At 40.3% G+C, this 23,894-nt stretch overlaps 2 protein-coding genes across 2 annotated transcripts in view; one reads left to right on the top strand and one right to left on the bottom strand.

Annotated features, from left to right (window-relative positions):
* Positions 1–1,671: 1,671 nt before the first annotated feature.
* On the bottom strand, positions 1,672–18,617 carry snx3 (sorting nexin 3). Its single transcript, XM_084377140.1, has 4 exons — positions 18,423–18,617; positions 7,029–7,124; positions 6,531–6,655; positions 1,672–2,579 (listed from the first exon to the last, which is right to left on the bottom strand). The coding sequence occupies exons 1-4, from the start codon at positions 18,582–18,584 to the stop codon at positions 2,474–2,476; spliced, it is 489 nt and encodes a 162-aa protein (XP_084233266.1). The 5' UTR covers positions 18,585–18,617; the 3' UTR covers positions 1,672–2,473.
* Positions 18,618–19,300: 683 nt separating this feature from the next.
* afg1lb (AFG1 like ATPase b) overlaps positions 19,301–23,894 on the top strand; it is a 29,457-nt gene continuing 24,863 nt past the window's right edge. The window contains exons 1-3 of the mRNA XM_084376973.1: positions 19,301–19,558; positions 19,765–20,072; positions 23,866–23,872. Coding sequence (XP_084233099.1) covers positions 19,444–19,558; positions 19,765–20,072; positions 23,866–23,872 — 430 coding nt within the window. The 5' untranslated portion in view covers positions 19,301–19,443. The remainder of the gene's footprint in view (positions 19,559–19,764; positions 20,073–23,865; positions 23,873–23,894) is intronic.

The following is a 23,894-nucleotide window of genomic DNA, read 5'->3' as shown; positions in this document are numbered from 1 at the left end:
TTCTACAAAAAAAATAGGATTTTTTTTTTTAAAAAGGCACATTTAGTGCGTTTCCATAAACTGTTCTGAGTGAATGAACTGGGCTACTTCAGGTGTAATTTTGGCAGAGGATGACGCGGTGTAGGCTACGTGGCTACAAAGAAATGCAATGATTGTAATGTAAACAGCTGATCAGTCATGTGAGTTCAATGTTCGCTACATCAGAGTTTATTCGGCAAAACTGTTTCGATCAAACATTTTGCACATTAACGCTAATTCGCAACAGACAAAAACCACCTCAAGTGAGCGAACAAACTTTTTTGCGAATATGGGGACATTTTTCAAATTTTGCCATTTCCATAACATTTCTGATTCAACATTCTTCAAAACGCGCATACAAATGTTTTATGGAAACACGGCTGCTGAGAGGCTAATTAAATGCATGGATATAAAATGCCTTTTTCTATGTAACTGGACTCACGGTCAGCTCCTCGTATTTAGGCACCACACTCAGCGGCCATTACTTTAGGTATACCTGTACAATGTAAAGCAATGCAACACAACTGCTCTGCCATAAATTGGTGTTTCACTGGAGTGCATTATTAAGAAAGGTGTTCCTAATGCTCTACTAGAGGTGTCACGATATTGACGATAACCGTGACATTAACAAATTGAATATTGATTTCTTGTTATAATCCAGCACAGATGTTAGGCCTCTTTTGTTGATTTTTTGTTTTTAGTTAATCTAGCGCCCTTTTCACTCTTTGTTAATATATTGACCAAAAAACAAATCACACAGTAAAAAAAAGTAAAAAATTGATTTTATGACAGCCCTACGGGAAACAGCTGTAAACACCACTTCAAACTTAAATCTTAATAACAAACATGAAGGTAAATTAATTCCTCAAGGGGCAATCAAAACTGAACATTATCTCTGTAAAGACAGAATTCATGGTGGAGCTGTCGTATTGGATGACATTACAGGGTACAGATTGTCTAAAAAAGTGGCCTGTCACTGTAAAATAATAAGACTTAATAATTTCTTGACGGCCCATTAAGTGTTGATTACTCACATAAACTCAGAGACTTGATCATCATGATACAGCTTGAGTAAATTCATACATTAACTGATCAAAAGTCATACATTACTTATAATTAATGTATATGTTATGTAATGAATCACTATTTAAGCATGCCTTTGCACCAAGTGTTACAGTTTTTCTTTTAGAGGTTGCGCTAAATAAAAAGGTTTTAATAAAGTCTCAATAAAGCCATAGGCCTTACCTTATTTCACAGCTAACAAACAATGGTATGCCTTTCTTAAGCAACTATTTTATAGCTTTACAAACCTTAGTTTGTTAACCAACCTTTATAATGGCCATCCAATGTTTATAAATTAACTGCACAGTATTTCTTAAACATTTACAAAGTTTATAAACATCAGTTGCAACTTTACAATAAACAGTCACTTAATTAACATTTCATTGTTTGTTAAAAGATAAATAACTATTAACTACAGGTTAATTAACTATAAATGTACCATTCATTAATTAAGCTGCCACTTTTTTCCAACTGAAGATTACTGAATAATAAAAAGTATTCACACATTTAGGATAGCAGCTTGCAGTCACTGACTGTCCATGTGGAGTGTGTGGAGAACAGTCCCAATCAACAAAAACAATTATGCGTGGAGACATTTCACCTATTTTATTGGAAAATCTTCAAAATAAACAAAAATGGCACAGCAGTATACAAATCTCAAAATGCATATAGCCAGTAGAAATACTGCAGTTCCCTCTGTGTAAATTACTTCTTTCTTGCTAGAAAATCATGGTGATAACTGGGCAGGTGCTGGTTGATATACACACACACGTGCTTTCCTTTTGAAGACAGGATCAACTAAGTGTGATTGGAAAGTCAAGGCCCATCAAATATATGTGCACGTGTGTGTGTGTGTGTGTGTGCGTGTGTGTGTGTGTGTGTGTGTGTGTGTGTGTGTGTGTATATATATATATGTGTGTGTGTGTGTTTAGTTGCTAGGTATGGTGAGCAACATGCCAGTACTGGATATATATGATGGGAAAGGCTGTGGGTGTACTTACGAGAGCTTTGCATACATAGAACGCTCATTCAATGTTACTATATAAATGAATATATTCAAGACATAGCTAAATGATAAATACATAATATATCCATGTTAGTGGCATTTCCAGACATAAAGAGAAATTACTATAAATTACTTTCAACCACAGTTATGTGTCGAACATTCTTGACTCCAATTAGAAGGTGAAAACAAACACCGATCACTAAACTAAAAGAGGAGGTGAACAATATTAACTTTGGGGGTGGGGGGGGAGGGGGAGGGGGAGTTTTCATTGAAATGTTTATTGTCTGAGAGAAACCTGGAACAGTGAAGAGAGCTTTGGGTTGTCGGGCCGAGCTGGACCGAGCCAGACCAGGCCAAGCAGAGCCATCTTTTTTTTTAAATTTTAATTCAGGCTTGTCTGATTTTGGATGGGGTGTAGCTCTTGTCCACAGACTCGTCCTGTAGAAACATGTGCAGGCATCGTTCGTTCTGAGCTAGAGGGTGACCGGCCACTCTGAAACACACAAGAACAAAAAAAGCAGGCTGTAACTTTAGTGATCTGAACAAAGACAAGGCGTGACGACATGGAGAACAGGCAGAGAAATCTGGGAAAGATTTAGCAATAATAACCAAATTGTAAAAAAAACAGGTTTAGGAATCATTTCATAGAATCGTCATCGGAAGAAATGGAAAGAAAACAAAAGTGACGTTATACAGGTTTATGGTAAAAATATTGAATCCCTTGCTCCTCTAGTGTTTCAGTTCTACATAACACTATAAATCTACATAACATGTTGCTCTGACGCAAAGTCTTCGATACTTTTTGCTCCTCAGGCCCTTAAAAAGATAAAAACTGTAACCTATTTTGAAGATATTTTTTGTTTTTCTGTCCTAATTCCAAGCTAAAAACTATTTTTTAACAATATGTACTTTATACTCATTGTTGCAGCGTATCGTTTGCATTTATTATACAATACATTAACATACTTAGTGTTTTTCTATGAAAAAAAAGAGATAATACTCAGACATTAATTAAACTCTAGAATTCTAGGAATTAATGCATTTTATACAAACGTAGTTATTCTTATTTTCTGAGAGGTTCCTGTAGATGTTTCACCAACATCCACAGTTTCATTCACATCTATAATAACATTACATTCATTTCCTACATTTCCTTTGAGCAAAGCATTGTGGGAGAACAGCAGCCATCAAGAGCATACTCAAAAATAAAGGGCTTGCGGCATCTCGTTAGCCTCAGGGTTAAAAACCCGACCATGTACCACTGGGGACTTTGCTACATGTCCTGTCGGTCTCCTCTCATTTCCTGTCACCTCTCTATGTTTAGCATAAACCGCTAAATGAAAATGATGTACGTATTTTAAGTATACCTACTCAGCTGTTATGAGTTGAATTATTTTTCCAGGACACGACAAACTCTAAAGACACAGTAGATATGCAAGAAGGTCCCTGTCATCTCCCGTCTCCCTGGACATCTTTATAGTGTTTGATAAGTGTTTGATAACCACACTTGGGAGATAATTACAAAAACTGTGTGTATATCAGCTGGAATTTCAATATCAGAATTTTTACTCCCTACCCCTTGGGTATCGGACAAAAAGTATTGGTCGGGTTCTTTTCAGCTCAACTGCTGGACTGTAAGGACACCCAGAAACTAAATTGTAATCGTCCCTCATGAAGAAGTTTATTGACATTTTGATTATATAAAGCGACTGACTCACTTGCAACACATTTTTTTCTGCATGTGGATGTGTGGTTATGTTCATAATCGCTTTGACGAACTAGTAGTAGAAATATTTTCTCTCTCACCGCCAAGCCATAAAAAGGAAAGAAGTGTCAATTAAAACTCATCAGCAGAATAAAAGACTCCCAGGCGCGTTCTCTACGAGCTACAACAGCTAGTAAACGACGTGCATCCTCCATCTTTTGGACAGTGACAACTCCAATACTATTTGAACACTTATCTATACTTCTATCTACACTATCCTGATATGAGTTACTTAAATCTATCGGTAACACAAGTCACCATAAACCTTACTATATATCACTGTAATCATTATAAGCTTACCATTCAATAAATGGTCAGCTTTTTAGATTTTGGATATTGTTTATCCTAACATGGCATGACTGTTGTCATGTTAGGATAAAGTGACATCAAATTCTGAAATGTTTAAACTTCTGTTTTACTTGTTCTAATACTTCTTTACCCACTCAGACATTATATCCACATTACTGATGATTATTGGTCAAAACTCCCTTTGTGTTAATATTTTGTGAAAGTACCAAAAAGTCATCCCTACGATATCGCCGGCAATATCAATATTAAGGTATTTGGTCAAAAATGTTATGTTTAATATTTATTTTCATATTCATATTTTGGCGCCCAGTACTGGCATTTTTGAGGAAATGATTATGGAGCCGATATTCAGCATTTTTCCAATTATCGGTATCGATGATTTTTCTGTCGGATTGCCCATAAAATAAACTAATTTTAAAATGTGCTACTTCGGCTGTGACGCAACATCAGAACACATACAAACACTGAATAATCAGAATCTGCAAAGTAACTAGTAACTAAATGTATCAAATAAATGTGGTGGAGACAAAAGTAGCAGAACATCGAAGTACTCAAGTACAGTACCTGAAAATTGTACTTAAGAACAGTACTTAAGCAAATTGCATTAGGTTTATTTATTTACTGGTTGTCCAAAATTTTGACACAATGAGTTTCATTTCTACTGCAAATTAATACCGGCCCCAAATATCAGTTCTCAGTCTCTTTGATTCCTAACAATCTGTATCGGTATCAGCCCTGAAAAACCCATATCGGTTGGCCCCTAACAGCTTGTATCGCAATGTAGCCTAAAAATATTGCAATTTTATGTTTTCGCCCGGCCCTAATAAATACTATGTAGTTAATCTATAAACATTATTTGGATGGAACATTATGAAGTTGGAACTGATGCTTACAAACCTTTACAATTGCTTAAATAATGGTTTATAAAGCATTTCATTGTTTGTTAACAGTAAAACAACCATCAACTATAGTTTAATTAACTATAAGCTTACCATTTATAACTAAAAACCAACTACAACTATAAATTCATGACGATAGTTATTATAAATGTGTCACCAATAAATCTTTACTTGGGACTGTGTTTACCTCCGTTAAAGCCACTTTGACATCAGGCTTCCCCAAATGTCCCTTCAGATGACGCATAAGAGCTTAACGAGAAAGAGCCAGCGCACCTGAGACCCTCAAACATCTCATTTTACAAAAACGCTACATTTTTCAGACCCGATCAACACGATTACAATGTATGTATGCATGAATCTTAACCTCTACCGGGAAAATATTTTGAACAAATTAAGCTGTCCACGAGAGGCACTCACAGGTCAAACAGGGCAATCACTGAAGAGATCAAGCATGCCCCCAACAAACCCTTTTTAATAGGTTTTTTGGAAATGTTGACATTGAGGACAAGGTGCAACGGAAGGATGTTAAAATCTCAAGGCCCTGCTTGCTTTTTCGAGTGGGGATGTAAGTCCTTCTTTTTTACCTGAAGCATGAATTACGTTTGACTAGCCTAATCAAAAAGTGATGATTATCTCCTCTCCTCCTTCTCACTTGTTTCACAGCGACAATCATGTTTACCATTCCAAAAGATTTCCTCTTCACAATGCTCTCAATCACAGATTAAACAATGCTGCCAGCCACATTGCCAAGTATTAAGTCTGAACAATGATATGATCAACAGCAGTGTTTCATTCACAGGAAGCAACGAGGAGAGAAAAAAATCTTAATTACCAACACATTCTCAACTTCTTTTAAAAAAAAAACATATTTATGGATTTTAATTTTCTCGACTGTCTTTGCTCACTTAATATTCCAACAGGAAACATTGATGCATTTGCACATGAAACAAAGATAATGGCCAAGTCTGCAATCAAAGCAAATAATTACAATCACACTGTAACTTTTATTGTTCGGCAGCTGAAAACGGGGACACGCTGGATCAAAAATAAGCAGAGGTGCACACACCATCCCACAGAACCACGCGCTGTAATTTGAGCTGCAATTATCATAAATTACACATCAACAATAAAACAAATGTGGGAAAAATTATGTTGTGGGGGTGCGCACTTGAGTCCTCTTGGTTGTTCTTGTCCTTTGCGAAGGTAATTATAAAAGAGAATTAAGAAGGATAGTGAGAAAAAGGACACGTCTGTCTCCGCGGGCTCGGTTTGTTAACAATATGAAGAGAAGTGAAAAAGTTGACTCTACTTTTTTTGCACAAAGTGTTTCATTGTTCCCGAGAGTGAAAATAATACCACACCGAGGCAGTAGCAGCAAATGGGAAACAAACTGTAAAGAATAAATTGTTTCGACCCCACAGCAAAGTAGGAGACGAACAGAACAAGACGGAGATGATGTGGAAAGGCTTACTTGTTGAGAAACTGCTCCAGGCCCTGTCGCCGCTCCTCGATGAAGGAGTCATCAAATATCCCATCATCCCCTCGAAACGGAAGCTGCCGGATGAGAGCTTTTCCTGGGAGAGGTGGGACGACCACCTGAGATAAAACAGTAGCCACAGAAATGCATCAATAGCTCAATAATTAGTTGTTGCTGTTGCTTATAACCAACAGAGTCAAACATTTTTTAAATGACAGCTCATGATCCTGTAGTGATTGTATACACTGTGATCCGGTCAAAACATGCATGTTTGTTGTGTTATGTATGCATGTATGTTAAAAAAATGTCATTTCTGAGGCCAACAACCAGAGAGTATAAAGAACAGAGACAACTTCACCTGCAAAGGTTAAAAAGATCTTTTGGCAATTTTCTCTCATATCAAAAAACATTGCAGACGTGCACAAAGTTGTCTGCTGATTTGATAAGCCAATACTCGTGAACTTCCATGCTGGGTTCACCTCAATGACTCACCTTGCTCTCCCTCTCCAGCTCCGCTCTGAGCCACTCAAAGTCACTGTATCGCCTCCGTACCGAAGATTCCTTCAGCTTGAAGATGGGTAGGTTGGTCTGTGGGCAAACACACAAAGAAACATACATACGGTTACAGGGGTTACTTGTTGTCTAGTTTGCTGGAGTGTTTTCCTTGAGCCCTTTCAGTGGTTACACAGATGGAAGAGAGAGAGAAGAGAAATCAAGACATGACTAAGATAGTGTGTGCATGTTTATTTTTATCCACTGTCGTGTATGCAGGGCTGCAGCTACTTTTTATTTTCATTATTGATTTATTTAGCTATTATTATTGTCATTAATTGTTTCAGAAATATTAAGAAGTGCCTGTCACAATTCAAAAAAGCTAACGCTGATGTCTTTAATGGCTTATCTGTCTGGCCGACACTCTAAAACCCAAATTCATTTAATTTACAACAATATAAACAGGAAGAAATGCAGCAAATCCTCACATTTGGGTAACCAGAACCAGAAAATGTTTGCGCAACAAGTTACTGAAACCATCAAATCAATTGATTATTTTTTGTTCATTAACTAATCAATTAATTGACTAACTTTATGTATGTTGTGTAGGGTTTTTCTTGCCAAACTTCATTGAGATCTTCTCTTGACACATGATGGCTACTTTATGTAAGTGACAATGCACAACAAAGTGTGCCGACATAATAAATAACAAGTGATACTTCCCTTTAGAGCTCTAACAAATAATTGATTTGTCAATCAACAGAAAATTAACATTGTTTACGTCTTTCTGTTTTCATCAAAACAACAATTGTTCCCAGCTAATTAATGGTGACGATTAGCTTTTTAGGCAGTTGTGGAAAATCCAATCACTGAAGTTGGGTGAAGTCTGCACTCCAAGCTGACTCTCTGGAAGTCCGCTTCAGGTCCATTTTGGACTGGATGAGCTGGATGTTTGGACAGCCCCCGGAATGGACCCACAAAATCTGCAAGAGCTGTGAAGTCCACACATTTGGATTCAACCTTTGGTGGGTTCATACCATGCTCACGCTGGACTTGACCCCAGGTATTGAGGAGCTGTAGGGCTTTTGTTTGTTTGTTCGCCTCCTGACATTTCAGAGAAATGCTGCAGCGATATCTCGTTGAGAATAACAATCGCTCCCCAAAAACAGCTTTCTCTTCAGCGAGTTAAAGGAACCGGTGGAGCATACAGCTTAGATTACTTTTACCATACTCCAAGAATATGGAGTCTGGGCCACTGGGTCCACACACACACACAACGCACACCTACTTAATGACAAATCAATTACCAGTTCATACCCCGCTAATGTGTCACAGTGCACAATGGTGCATCATACTGTACAATTCCTGATATTCACCATGAAACTGGAAAAACAACATAAAACCTGCTGCTGCGACAAGCGAAGACGATGGTTAGGTATTTTAACAGTCCAGCATAGAGCAGAGTAGGTGACAAAATAGCTCTCCGTGCAGAGAGGAGTGAAGGAGAGCTTACCAAAAAAAAAAAAATCAATACAGAGTCACAGAAAAACTAGAAGCATCTGCAGATATTAACAAATGAAAGAGCAGGCGGTGTTAACATACAATTAGAATAGTTAAAATTAGTTCTCTTACATATGAAACATCAACAAAACTTAAGGTATAAGTGGGAGGTAGTTTTCTTGCAACTGCATTTACATTTGTTTTACTCAAAAGTAGCTTAACCATGTCACGTGGTCCTTCAATACACTTTAAGAACAAAAAAACTCTGATGATGCATGTCCACAGTCCAGCTAATACAAGTATTGACCTAGTCTTGTTGCTATATACGGAAGCCCTAAAGGGCCATGCAGTCATACATTTTATTTCCTCCGTTTTCCCGTGATAACGAGTTAATTTCATTTGTTTTCTCGAGATCTGGAGTTATTATCTCGAAATAACAACTGCCGTTTTCCCGAGATAACGATATAATTATTTTGAGATCTTGAGAAAACAAAACGATAGTGTAGTATATTAAATAATTGCAGGAAACATCATCAAGTGTAGCAATGTCAGAGGAGCAGGAGCATATCGATCACCGCGTCACATATCTTTTCAATCAAGGCCTGACACAGGCTGAAATAGCATTATGCCTTGCTATTACAGATAATATACACATTAGTGTGCGTAATCTAAAAAGATAGTTAGCAAGGCTTCAGCTATATCGGCAGTGCAATCTAAGTGAGCCTGATGCCGTCGTTAACTACATAGCTGACCACCCGGGCCTCGAGATGTCGAGAAAATTATCCCGTTATCTCGGGAAAACGGCAGTTGTTATTTCGAGATAATAACTCGAGATCTCGAGAAAACAAATGAAATTAACTCGGAGGAAATAAAATGTATGAATGCATGGCCCTTTAGGGCTTCCGTAGCTATAGTTACCTCATTTAAAAGATTTAAAACCCTACTTAAAAGGTTGATTAGAAACCATTTTTAAACAGAAAACAGCCAGGCAGTCAGAGGCTACACTTCCGTAGGGAATGGTATGGCAAAAAATTATCACTAGAAAGCGGTAGAGACTGTGCCAACTCCAAGAAAAAGACAAAGTGAAAGGTTTTATTGCATTGATTTTTGAAATAGCCTTGTGTTATCTACGCTGACTTTATTGAAGGAAAAGAGGAGGAGAAAGAACAAAAAAAAAAGACTCCTTCAAATTAAACCATACTGAATAGAACAATTGAAACTGGCCTCCAGGCAAAAAGTTCACTTGTGTTTTGCTCACCAAGGTCTATTGCATTTATCTATTGCGTTTTTTTTTTGTGTGCGTTTGTGTACGCCAATGCACAGATGTGTGTAATTCTAAGTTGCTGTTGACAAGTACTTGAGAGTGAATTTCATATTAAAACGGGAGATGTTTCGACATTGACAGAGAACATTGAGCAAACAGCACATTATAGCACAATGCCAAACCTCTTCACTAGTCCTGACAGCACATGGCCATCCCATGACAATGTACAAACAAGGAGGGAGTGAATGAGCATTTCATTGGCAGGCCCCATTCACAGAAGGTCAGAATTCATGGAAGAAGGAATCACAAGAGCAAAGCAATTGAGCAAGTAGGTGCAGCATGAATACAGCGTGAGCAGCAGACTGATCGATGAGCAGGCGACTGTGACTGTGTGCAGTAGTGGGGATGCAGAGTTAACTAGAAGGCTGAGTAAATGGCTGAACAAAAGAGAAAGGAGTGGGTGTGCGTGGTCATAAAGGAAGAGCAGAAAAACTGGAGAGGTTGGGAGCTTCATCAGGTCTGTGCAGGACTAATTGAAGAGGAGGGAGAGCAGGAGTGGTCTTTTCGCTCTCATGGTCTCTCCTTTTCAGTCTTTTTCCCTCTTTATTTCCCTTGCTCTGCGATAATAAGTCAGATTTTCTGCCCTTGAGACTCCTCTTGCACGGTTTCAACAGGAAAAATGCAGGCATTTGTGTTCTTCCCTCTTTGCACTCTACTCTTTTCAGCCTTAAAAAAATTATAGATCCTGTCTAGATTTGGTGGGAAAGCAAACCAATTTGAAACAAATCTTTGTAATACCCGTTGATTCAATGTGTGACTGTAAAAAAATAAAATGTTACCTACTAGGGAAATTATTGGAAGAGAATCCGGGTTTATCTCATGGTATACACACTTAGTTACAAGTTAAACGACACCTAAATAAATTCATGAATGTTATAACGTTCTGCTTTTGTTGAAACTGTTTGTGATTTTTGAGGAATAGGTTTAACCCCTATATCCCCTATTTAGGTTATTTCTTTCCAGCAGTATCTTTTAAGATACTTATAAAGTGTTTAGATGGTTTGTAACCACTTTCACACTAATCTGAATTTAGAAGTTGTTTGATATTTTATGTCCAGAAGGATCCAATAGAGGGCTAAGTGGGATCTATTTCCTTGGTCACTACCAACTTTGACACAGAATATCTGGTCAAGTGAGCAATTTAAAGATAAGATTGAATTGTGTGTCGTGTCCCATTTGTTACGGCATTGTGTCATATTATTGCTTCCAGACAGGATCAGGGATATCCTAATAATTCTAAAACTGGTTTGGTATTTGCAAGTATCTTTACCAAATAACACTGTTTTATAGGGTCTGACCAAAAAATAAAATCATGATCTAAGTTTGTATTTTTTCTCAAATTTGAAATGCCCTGTAGACTATAGCCAGACTTGAAATACCGCTTTATGAGAGGATCAGAGTAGCGCTGCAATGGTTAGCCAATTAATCAAATAGTCGAAGAAAATAAGTGGAAAGTAAGTTCCCAACTATTTTGAAATCAATTTCGAATCGTCATTTTCAAGCAAACCTGTGGATCAGCAGGTGCGTTGGAGAAGGACAAAATCAGAGATAAAACACACTGTTCACTTCACTTGCAATCGGCTAAAATTTGATTATGTTTGAAAACGACAACCTTCACCGGGCCATTTTCTCGATGAAGGTTGAAATTTTGTCCTTATCTTTATTTTCAAGCAAAAAGGTCATATACTTGCTGGTAACAGTATTTTAAAAGTGAGGATGTGCTGCTTTTCTTCGTCATGTAAGTGAGTAAATAAGGAGTCTTTGGCTCTTGTTCTGTCGGTGGGAGAAAAGAAGCAATTTCAAGGAGCTTTGGGAAATTGTGATGAGCATTTTTCACATTTTTCAATTTGAAAGCCTTCAACAATTAAAGAGCGAAATTAATCGTCAGATTACTTGATAATGAAAATAATATTTGCAGCCAAGATTATAGTGGATCTACAGCTTACAAGTTGAATGATGAGGAGACAGAGTGACTTCTCTACAACCCCAACGAGAAGCTGACGTGTCATACAAGTTACAAGGACATCTGCCTGAGAAATGCTGACGATAATGCAGCCAAAACTGCTGAGACAGCCATATCTTCAACTGCTCATCTAAGGAAAGACGTGGAGAACACTTGGTGAGACAGAAAGTAGAGTGTGTGAGAGAGAGATAGTTTTTTTTATCCTGTACTTTTAGCATTTATTTTCTGATTTTGCTTTGTGATTTAACAGCTATTAATTATGTCATCCTAATTAGGCCCCAACTTCAGTATTAGCTGCAACATGAAAGCCGTTTCACGCTCACCCCATGACACCCGTTTTGTTTATTCACCAACACTGTCCTCGCAGCTCTTTATCCAAGCAAACAAACCATTTTCTCTCCGGTTCTTTCTCTGACCTTTGTGGTGCATGCACAGAAGTAGAGCACAAACAGAAACCAGACTTGGCTGTGGACATGCGAAAGATAATTCATATGATTGCCGACTACGACAGCAGCTCTTTTTAATAAGGTCACGTTTCCTGTGATTAAAGCCTTAACGCCGGTGAAATAAGATGTTTAAGAGGACAGTATTTCCTTTCTCTGGTTAAAATCAAATAGGTGCCTGTAAACTCACTGCCACTCCCCTCTTTCCCACTGCGTGTTAACACGACTCGCCAGCCCTGAAAACTTCCTTTTCCCACTTATTTTAAGTTCTCTCCAGGTGAAGTTGTCAATGAGCCCCTCACTCCTCCTCTATTCTCAGGTCACAGGAGAAGTGGATTATCTTAGCTTTATCACCCCAGTGCTCTAGCATTAACTCCACTCTCCTCTCACCGTGGTCTGTCCCTGCTGCGTCATGTTACCTCACAGCATGGAGCGCCGCAAAGTTAATCCCCCACCACAACAGATCACAGTTACAGGTAATCTGCCACCGCCGTGACTCTAATCCCATCATGTGCACACAGAAAACACTTAACCACGCGCAAGCACTCACACTGACGTACACGAAGTAAGCATGCACAGGTGTTAAGTAGAAAGATTTGACCAGTCACACAGTTGACAATGTAAATATAATAGCCCTGTTTGTGTACACGCAGCCAAACCTTGGGCCACTCATCTGCACACAATGAAGCCAGCAGTGAGAGTGTAAGGAAAGAAAGTCACCTGGACCTTTCAATCCTCTCGCCCTCTCAAACCCTGTGATTAAGAGATTGGCCTTGCAGGACAAGGGGAGGAACGAAAATGACAGAACTGAAAAATGAGAGGTCTCACTCACTCCTTCGCTCTCTCTCTCACACACACACACAGAAAGAGGCGGTGCGTGAGAGCTCTACGAGTCAAAGATCAGGTTTCCCCTGGCCTCTGTTCTCTTCACGGCTGGTTAGAGGTTAGGGCCCAGGTGTCTCAACTTACTGGCCCCTGCAATGATTGGGACATGGGACCAGCCCACACCCAGCCGGGTCTTAGCATTTCATTAATTGTCTAAAAAGGCACACTTTGCCCCTCTCACCTTCTAAGGGACAGAATAAAAGATAAGAGAGGAAGGACTGTACGGTGAAAGAAACTAAAGTTAGCAAAAATGGACAAATATGAAATGTCCAAACTTGGAGAAAAGCAAATAAACATACAAATAAGGAATTAATGGTGATGTTAAAAGCAAGTGCAAAAGGAAAAAAATGGAGCAAAAAGCTAGATGTGGCTCCTTCAGAGTGGACCTCCTAGCTTCGCTTTCCATTATGAGTAAGCAAGGTGCAACCTACGCTCCATAGGAAGAGCATGTGATTCATAATGTCTGGGACACAATACCTTCGGCTCATTGAAAATGGGTTGAAAAGAGGCAGAACCCTTAAAAACAGCGAGACAGAGAAAGAGAGAGTGGGGGGGACAAAGATCACTCATCTCCTAAGAGAGTAGTTCAAGGCCACCATGCATTAGCTTTTAGCAGGATGGATTAAGTCAAGTTTGAGAGTGCGCATCCTAAACCTCCCCCATGCCCCCTTCTTACCCCTCCCATATGCTCTCCTTTCAGAATAATAGCATAAAAAATGGCAACATAATACCATCTCATTGCATCATATTCTAAAATGGGGGGAAAAAAGACAGGGAACAAAAGCGTTGGGGCTATAGGTCTTTTTGCTCTCGCTTCTCCATGTACTCTCACACTCGTTCTCTCGCTTGCCGGCCCCTGCGGCCTGACAGCCTACCCTCTCTTCGACTCGCCTAGCTGGCAAAAAGCTGCTTTGTTGCCATAGTATCAACTCCCACTTTTGATACTGTCATTTCAAGTAGGATATGGTAGCCTTGATACAATATGTTCCCTATTTCCATTAAAATAGTTGTCGAAGAGGATGCTGTAGACTTTGGATTACACTTGACTGTGCCTGACAAGCGCCCCCCCTCCTCCCCACACAGACACCCACTCCCCATCTCTCCCCCATTTTATTAATGACCAAAGGCCCCCGCCCCACTGCCCAAATGGAAAAAGAGAAAGAAAGAGAGAGGGAGAAGCTATGGGAGTAGAGAAGAGGAGGGGTAGAAGACTGAGTGAGAGTGAGCGACAGAGCTATAAGAGGCCTTTTATGTACTCCTATCCATAAACAAAGTGAGATCCCAAAGTTCGCTCCCCTGAATGTGCTCTCTGGATGAGATGGGAACCAACTAAAGACAAGAAATTTTGATAATACCCTACACCCCCTCCTCCCCCACTCACATGCACACCCCAACTCCAACCCCCTGTTTGCTGAGGGTCCAAACAAATGCTGCTTGAGGGGGTCCTCTCAAACCAGGAACAACCAAAAAATAAAACATTAAGGTGATATGATAGGACTCTGCAGAATAACTCTGTCCATTAGGCACACGAAAAACATGTGCAGGGGCAGAAAATAAAAACCTACCAGCTTCCTGTGGTCTTTAAGCCATTACAGAAACTACACTTAAAAACGGAGGGATTTAGGTGAGAACAAAAACCCATTGTTTCACCACGACACTGGACATTACAAGTCTGCTCAGGCAAAGTGAGATATCCGCCTCCTTTCACGATGAACTTAGCTTCCACCTCTTTAAAAAAGCCTGACTGAAAGAAGTAGATTGATCCCACTGATTTTTAACACAAAATGCGTCCCGAGTTGTGAACAAGTGACCAGGCCTAACCTGCCTCGTGGTCACTGCAACCGGTCGGCTTCTCCAACGACAAACCAATCTTTAGACGGTTTGTTTTGCCGCTAACTAAACGAACATTCACACACCACCAGTGAGTCGCAAGCGAACCGCATGAGCTGACATTTATTTTAAAAGAATCAATGACAACTTTGCAGTTAATAATAAGCCCTCATTCTGGCGTTTACGGTATATACGCTCAACTATATATAGCTATCAGTGGGAATTCATAACCACGCTATGAACTTGGCGACTGACTGCACACAGCTGGGAGTAAAATGGGATAAGTGGGCAATAGGGTGAAGACTGGTGAGGGGGTGGCTTTCTGCCCTCCCATGGGTGGGGGGTGGGGGGTAAGGATGGGGAATAAACGCTCCAGCTCCCCCACACCCTGGCCTGTTTCATTCTTCTCGTCTCTCAATGAGGGGATTAGGCAGAGTCTCTCAGTGCGGCCACAAGGGCTCTCTCGATTTCAGATGGATAGCAGGACAGCAGTGAGAGCAGGAGACAAGGGAATGAGTTATAAACAGAAACTGTGTAGCATTATTAGATTAAAAAAAAATTAAAGCACTTCTAAATATTATAAGTATGATTGAAACAAACAGGGCGAAGCGTAGGCTATGCATTCCAGGCCGTGGCATTGTGGCTAACGCTCTTAACATGCTGGAGATGGAGTAAAATGCTTCTAAAGAAAGCTGAAGAAAAGGATAAGGAGAGAAGCAAAGCAAAGTTGACACCACGTTTGTTGAGAAGTGAGGGATGCGCCACTTATTCTGTGGTCTTATGCAAAGCAGGGTCACACGGGGCTATGAGGTGCACAATAATGCTGATTACACGCATATGCTAATTATTACACGCTAATCAAGTACAGTAGCCTTATATTCAACGCTAATGCCTGGAGACGGCTTCTCTTCTCTCAGCCCGTTTCTTTAAGGTAAAGGGAAACTATAAATACTTTAGGGCTGCTCGCCAATCTAAACACTCCACGCCACTAACTACAGGGGTGTCAGTCAACTGAGATGACAATTTAAAGATAAGAGATGAGGCAATCAGAGGAGCCTAGTGACTGCCTGACAATTTCAGACTCTCGCTGAAGCCTGAACATTAAAACGTAGAGTCATGCCATGGCTCAATTTATGCAAAATGACATGTGGCAGGCATGATAAAAAAATTAAACACGCGAACAAAAAACATTTGTCAAATCCTGAAAATGGCTCCATTTTAAAAAGGAAATTAATTCAACTGTCTTTATGTTTGTGTCAGCTACATATTGGCAAAGACTCTGAAACAAGGTCTAGTTAAAGCTTGACAATTTCTTTTTGTGCGTGTTTGTTTCTTTGACTGGCACTTGCACGTACATACAGGGTATGTATAATCATTAAATGTCAATTGTGGTTTGGTAAAATGTCTAAATGCAACTGCACTGAGGGGACAATAAAGTATATAATATCAAATCATATCATATCAAATTGTATGTATTATTCTTGACCTTGGAAACAGCCCCTGAAAAATACAATCTCAGTCCAAGATCCCACGGTCTTCATCAGCACATGGAATTTGCTAAACGCTCATTGAACTGTAGATGCTATCAGAAGCTAAAGGCGTGGGTTTGGGGTGCTACGATCAGTGAGAGAAGCGACTGTTTGTTTGAAAACAACAATAGCAACTCATAAAGAGTTTTTTTTCTAGCTGCTGCTATAGCCTCAATATATGAAAAGAGCAAAAAAAATGGTACTGGAGTCTTTTTTTGATGGATAACATGTTTTTGCTTTTGTCTTTACTGGCTTCATTAAGAGTTTGATTTACCAACTGGTTCCTTTGTTAGTGCTCTCCAACTGCTGAATGGTTAAAGTTACCCCATGATTAACAATGTAGACAGACTGTCTGTACAATCACCTTTGTGACATACTATCAGGAGAGCCACGTCAGAAGACCCGTGTGATATGTTCAAAAGCTCCAGAACAATTGGGTAAATCAACCTTGAGACCATTTTTCCCCCAACAATTTAGTGTGGCCATCATCTGCTGTACTCGCTCATTGAAGTACAGAAGTAGCATTGTTCAAAAGTGGATTTAAGCAGCCTAATTTTTAAGCTGATTCAGCTTGATGATTTTGAATGTGTGTGTGTCTGTGTAAGGGAAAAATACACATGACAGGATCTGGGTTTTGCAATAGTGAAGGTTGTCTAACCGTTACTCTCGTCACAGATTGCTCAATAATGATTTCAGAATAATATAAGCAAATATCCAAATTGGTCACATTTAACAAGCATTAACATAACCAACAGGCTTTTTTACACAAGCAATCGGAACAACTACCAACTTATTCATCGATGATAGGAAATTCTCTTGGAAGAAAAACATTTGTTCTCCTCTGCAAGTGGAGTAGGAGGAAGGAAATGTGTCACGGTGGGGAGTGGGCGAGACAGGAGAGGATCAGGCAGAACGGTGCATCCTGTCTACATTTCCAGAGAAACTGACTTGCTGAGCTGTGCTTGCCTTTGGCCCAGTGCTTGAATATACGTTGGATGGATTTTGATGAGTAATCAGCCAAGTCAAAACAGCTGGACACTACTGTAAATCATTCTTAAACCATCCAACATTCCCCCACTAAAGTAATATTATATAATATAACTTGGCATGTAGTATAATGTGACTGAAATTACGTTAAATTGAATTGAACTGCTGTGTACATGGAGGAACAGAGCTGAACATTTAATCATACAGGCCTTCCTTCATGTTAGGTAGGTCATTATGTGTGACCGATGCAGTTATCTCTTCTTTGCAGTCAGAAAATGGGGTGTGGCTGAAGTTCAACTCTGAACTATTCAGGAAGGCTTTGACTTTTCAACGTGAACAGCTGACTGATCATCTTTTGTCCAGCTTACTACAGAAGTCATGTCACTCCTACTTATTTGCAGACAGATGGTTTATGTGAACTGGTAAAAACATCTGTGGAATCACAACAGTGGAAAAAACACTTGAGGCTAATGTAAACAAATTCTCGTCTCTAGCAGAGCAACAGCAGTTCACAGTTACCGCTAGAACAAACATTGGCAGGGTCACTGCACTTGTTAGGATCGTCTGCAAAATATAGCTCAAGTCTTATTAAGTAGCGTGCTGTCAAACATCTCAACGTTAGCATCTGTAACAAGCGTTCACTCGTTAATTTAATATCAGATTGCTAACTAGTGCTAGCTAGATTTGACGAGGGTTCCTAGCCAAGCTAGCTAGCATTGGCTAACTCGTTTCGCAATTAAACGCCTTGCTCTTCTTAGATAGTCATTTACACACGGGAATATCGACTCTGTGACTAAACGTGCACCTTTATGAATGCGACAATCATAATGTCAAGGAGTCATAACTTTCTCTGACTACAAGGAAGACGTTGCTTAGCTTAGGTATGGCTAGCTTAAAAGCTAACGTCATTAGCACTTGTTACAGCAGGCTCACCTTCAGTCTGACTTCATACGTGGTATATCTGGTCCTGCCAACCCCGATGGTCTCAGGGTTGCTCACGTCAATCTCTAGGAAATTACTCGGTGGTCCATAAGCATCATTTAAGTTCTGAGGCTTGCTGAAGAGCCTTCTTGTGTCAGCTATGGTATCAGACATTTCTCTCCTGTCCTTCTAGCAGCTAGGGATAGTGTTTAGTTAGCTGGAATACAAACATGTATGTTCCGTTGGTAACCTTCAAAATAAAGCATTTGGCGTATGTTGTGTCCACTTTTTAAAGAATATAGTAAAAAATGACCCTATTTTCGGGAAGCGTATGTACCTAATGACACACATATACATATTGATACGTTTCCAGGCGACTTTATCGCTTACACAAATAAAAAAAAGTGACTGTAACTTTTATTTTGAAAGCAAATCACTCGAGTTCCGGTGTTGTTCAGTCTCCCACTGTCGTCAGCTTCAAAGGCCAAAGCGCTGCATTTCCGATCAGCTGAGGTTCAGCTGACACTGCTCGGCCACCTGCTGCTCGGTTTGTTTACAACCCCGCGAGTGGGCACACATTGGTCCTCGTCGCGTTTAACGACGTGCGTGACTTTAATCGTTTTATTTGTATATTACAGACAAATCGCCCTTCTCAATGTAACTCCTAATTGCCTCTAAATGCAAAACACACTCGATCTGACGTTCATCATTCACGAAGTGTCGGGATTCAATGCTCAAAATATTATAAATGATATAAATAAAAACCTTTACATAGCAAGCCATAAGCGGAATATTTCAATGTATTGATCAACACTCATACAAACTTAGTTATCTAAACAACAGGGATCAATAAAGCTCTAATCTTTACCTGAGGGTTGTTTACAAGCTTAAATGTAAATAAATAATCAAGGCATGTGTTGTATCTGGTGACATTTCTTCAATATCTGCCACGGTTAATTCCCCTCCATGCCTGTGTCATGTGGTCTTCATGTGTCACACTGATCTCAATAAAGTTTTCGCGTTTTGAAACATCATGGCGGCCTACACGGTCCCTGCTGCAGTCAGATGCTCAGTGAAATTATTGCTAAAAGACACTGTTCTGACCTCAAGGAGCATTTACCGTCTGTCAGCCACTTGCACAGGAAAAGGTAAGCGTCTCTCCGTCATGTTGTAGTTAATAATATTCCGTTTTTTTGTGCGATTTGACGTGTTAAAAGCTGTCTTCTTATGTTAAAACATGTTTGGTAACTGCTCTCTGCATCACCCATAAACTCCTCCACTTGACTTTAGCGACATCTAATAGAAACAATGTGTATTTATGTTTGTAAACACAGATTACTTTTAATGTTTCAAGGTGACACTAGTTGGAGGACATGTGCATCATTCAGCTCCTCAGCAGCAGATATCTGTGCCCTCGGCCACACTACTGGACACTATGATCGCCTCGTTCAGTGTGGCTCTCTGAGGGACGATGCTCAGCAGAGAGATGTGGTCCAGCAGCTGGCTCAGCTGCAGCACAGCCTGAAGGACTACAACAACAGCATCTACTTGGACCCGCCTCCACCAAGGGTAAACTCAAAAGATGGCACGAGTCAGCTTCCAGAAGATAAACAGCCCAACATGGCATCAGCTGACAACAAAGGTGATGGATCACCTGTTCAGGTAAAGGAGTTAATATCAGTGTGAAGCGTCATAACACAATAATGCATGGTCTGGTAATCAAGTTAGAATACAAGGTGCTCAAGCTTGGCATGAAACCCATGCTTGATTCTTACTTAAAAAAAAAAAATTAAAAGATTTTGAGCTGAATTGAATCTGTTGTGAGGATTATTATGAATTAATTATTCATTATTGATAGATTTGTTCACATTTAGTTAAGTTTTTAGTCTCTATAAAAGTTAATGGCAACTGATCAAGACCACATACGACCACAGAGCTAACCACAATGGCAGAAAAGCAGCCATTTTCCCTTGTGTGTCACCGTGTGTGATTTTATTATTATTATTTTTTTTATCTGTCAGGTGAAGTTGATCCATCACGTGTCACTCACACAAAATGTAAACTCAGTTCACTTAATAAACTTGCACGAACAAAAAGCTAAAAACTGTTATGTGTCATCTATTTTTTTTCTCTTGTTTAGTTTAGTTTAGTTTCACATGTAGAGCTATGTGAAAGAATATGTGCATGTTCAGTTTGCAGCCTACATCAATGAATACAAGCCCTAATAATCAGGACTATTGCTTGGGTGGATGGAGTTACATACATCTGTTGATATTCCTGTTCAGTAGCTGTGAAGATTTAAAGAAGCATGAATTTGCAATAGCTGCGACCAGGTACTCACTGGCATCCACGTCTTCATGCATTCAAATGCAAACAACCTCAGAAAAGTGGCAAAATGGTGTGTGTGTATATGTGTTAGGCTCCCTACAAAGTTTGGTCACGTTATGTAAATTCATTTAGAAGCTGTGTACCATTTTGTTACAGGCCACTCCCACTACCACACCCCCTTTTAGCCAATTGACGGGAACAGTTAATCAGCTGTCCTTTGGCTTGTCACCAACCCTTACACAAAATCTTTTACAGGTTTTGTGATAGGCCCCTCCCATCACCACGCCCCCTCTTAGCCAGCTGGCATGAACACATTTACACACCTACACACACGCACACACACGCTTGACCTCCATGCCAAATTTCAGCCTTTTAGGGCAAAGCTGTGGTGCCAAAGGATCGGGACAGAGAGCTACGTTTAAAAAAAATAAATAAATAAAATCTTGTGGATGATGTTGCAGCTTCTGAACCTTATGTCAAACACTGATGAAAGCCATGTGATATGATTGAAAGCTCAAGAATAAGCTAGTAAGTTTAGTATAATTAGCCTTCATGCCCATGACTAATGGGATGTATTATCTGCATATTTAAAAAAATCAATATTGAGTAGTCACTTCTGAATCTTCTTCATTTTGCACCAAATCTGACTGAGGGGAAGTTTTGTTTTGTTTGAACTTTAAAGCAGAAACTGGCAACTTTTCCTCTTGTTGCGTTTCCAAGTGGGTCGCTTTCCGGTTTGCCCAGTCGCAACTACCGGCAGCACAGGACAAAAGATGAGTTCATTCATTCATTTAGTCTATAATGGAGATGCGAAAGCAGATAAAAATTGTGCCAGGCTGCCAGCCTGACTGGATCGCCAGTCAGCCTTCATTTTCTTTGGAGATGTTGTGCCCGGTGGCAGACAAAATAGCAAAGCAAAGTTAAACTAAACGCCGATGGCGTCATTATTCTATCACCACTACACTGTGCAATCAACATTTACGTCGTAATTATAAGGTAAAGCAGAAAACCTGCTAAAAAGTGTGAGGGTTCAGGTTTTTAAATTTCCTTTTAAAGGAATTTTTAAGGAATGAAATAAATTAAATAATGTTGGAAAGTAAAAATGCATCAGTGGATAGAAAAAAACAGGTTTTGGACATGGTTTTCAACTTAAAAGGCAGCATGGATTTGTATAAAGCCTTTAACAGTGTGGCATCTGGACTCTCATTCTGTTACAAAGCCCTGTTGACGTCTAACATATGGAGGGACTTCACAGAGACCACTGCACTGTACTCCAGTTGTATCACTGATGGTGGCCATGGGGCTCAGGTCAAAGGGAGGGTAGGGGTCTGGGAAGTGTATTGTGCATGTGAGTTTTGGAACGGCGTAATGTAGGGGGCTGTTGTTGTTTTTAGGTCAGGGGAGCTGACTGTCTAGTATTTGGTGGTGGGAGTTTTTTTTTTGTTGGTTGGCTGGCACAGACACATAGGGTTAGGCAGAGATTTTGGAAGGCAGCAGGGCAGACCTCCCGCTGGGCCAGTCCCGGCACCCCTCTCACTCTCTCACCGTCCCCATGCAGTAATGAGGGGATCCCTATTGTCTGGGCCATTCTTGTCCTTTTTGCTTTTGATTCGGGACTCTGACAAATACTTTGGTGTTAGGCTATCAACACCACTGCCCCCCTCTCCTTTTGCACCTTATTTCTTGCTCTGTCTCTCAGACACACACACACACATACACACTGACTGGAGTACTTATGCAATTATTCTGGTTTGAATCAGGTCATACCACTGTCCTTTCGGTGTCTGTTCTCTCTGTGAAAGTGCCGCCATTGTCCTCACTAACTGACCAAGTCTGTGAGGAGAGTACACTTGACTTAATATTGACCCAATGTGGCGTGGTTTTGCGGATGGTCGGCTAACAATGGGCCATTGTTTAGTGGGAGCCACCCTTTTCAAGTCAGACCTGCATCATAGTGTCCTCCTGTACATTGTAGGTCTCCATAAAGACAGTTGTACCCATTAAACCAAACCAAGACTCCCACAACCTCTCTGTTGACCTTTGTTAATGAGAGACACGACATCTCTGGCTGTAGATAAACACGTTCAAACACAACTTTTCCTGAAGTCAGCTCAAAGCCAAAGTGACCATGTCCTGTATGTGAACTTTTCCACTCATGTGCCAGTCTATATCCTCCATCGGGAGGTGAGACAAGGCCACGGAGCTCAGCTAGACAGAGTGGCTGAGGGACAGCCTTGTCCTTCTCCACTCTGCCGTGGCAGAATGGCTTCCAGCCACCACTGACAATTACCCCTCCATGCCAGAGGGCAGCTTGGGAAGTCAGGGAGAAGTCACACACTGTTATGCCAGAGCAGACAGGAAAGGCTTGTTGCTCTTCCAGTATTTCACTCCAGCACAGGACAGGCGGGGATGGAGGGATGGAGGATGGAGGATGGAGGGGGTGGAGGGGAGGAGCGGGGAGAGGGCAGAGACAGAGGATGGGTAACAAGTTTGTTTTTTCATTTACTTTTCAATTGGCCATTGTCTGCATTTACCAGAGTCAAGTGCTCCTTGTACGGTGGACACCGAGTACCGTCTGAAATAGTTGCTAAATTAAATTTTAAGAGGACAAACCTTTCTATTTATTGTTGAGTTAATTCCAAAGCTATTTGCTGTTGCCCGGATACAGAGATGGACAATCCTCAACCACGCTGTTATTAAAACCTCACAAAACATCTATCATCTGTCCCTAAACAAACATGCTCCGAGTGATCGTTCCATGTCATGATTAAACTGATGACATATGCGATTTACATGGCTCGGGCTCTCTTCGGAGATATTTGGCTTTACTCGATATTCTCAGCTCGGTCACACAGACACGTTTTTTTTGAAGCAAGGACCTTTTGATGATAGGAGGCAGGCAGCACAATGACTTCCAGCAGCACCTCAATGCAACAGTACCGTATCACAATTAGCAGCGCTAAAACAGGCTGCACAGACAAGTCCACTCCATCTCGTATGGAGCCTCATCCAGTCCTCTCCGTTTGTCTGACAAATCCCCCCATTGTTCCTCTGATGATGCTTTTCTTCGTGGGAACCCTGGCTTGTCTTGTTGATTAGATCCCCTTTGTCTTCCTCCCCCTGGCAGTGGGCTAGTCTGGAGAATGTGAAACCTCA

This window comes from Pagrus pagrus, assembly GCF_965226575.1.
Source record: "Pagrus pagrus genome assembly, chromosome: 16".
Taxonomy (NCBI): Eukaryota; Metazoa; Chordata; class Actinopteri; order Spariformes; family Sparidae; genus Pagrus; species Pagrus pagrus.
This window is presented reverse-complemented; position numbering and strand designations above follow the sequence as displayed.

Coding starts and splice junctions, on each gene's coding strand:
- snx3 (XM_084377140.1), bottom strand. CDS start 18,584: ATGTCTGATACCATAGCTGACACAAGAAGGCTCTTCAGCAAGCCTCAG. Junction 6,656..7,028: donor AGCTGGAGAGGGAGAGCAAG/GTGAGTCATTGA, acceptor GTTTTATCTCAG/GTGGTCGTCCCACCTCTCCC. Junction 2,580..6,530: donor CTGGAGCAGTTTCTCAACAA/GTAAGCCTTTCC, acceptor TGTGTGTTTCAG/AGTGGCCGGTCACCCTCTAG.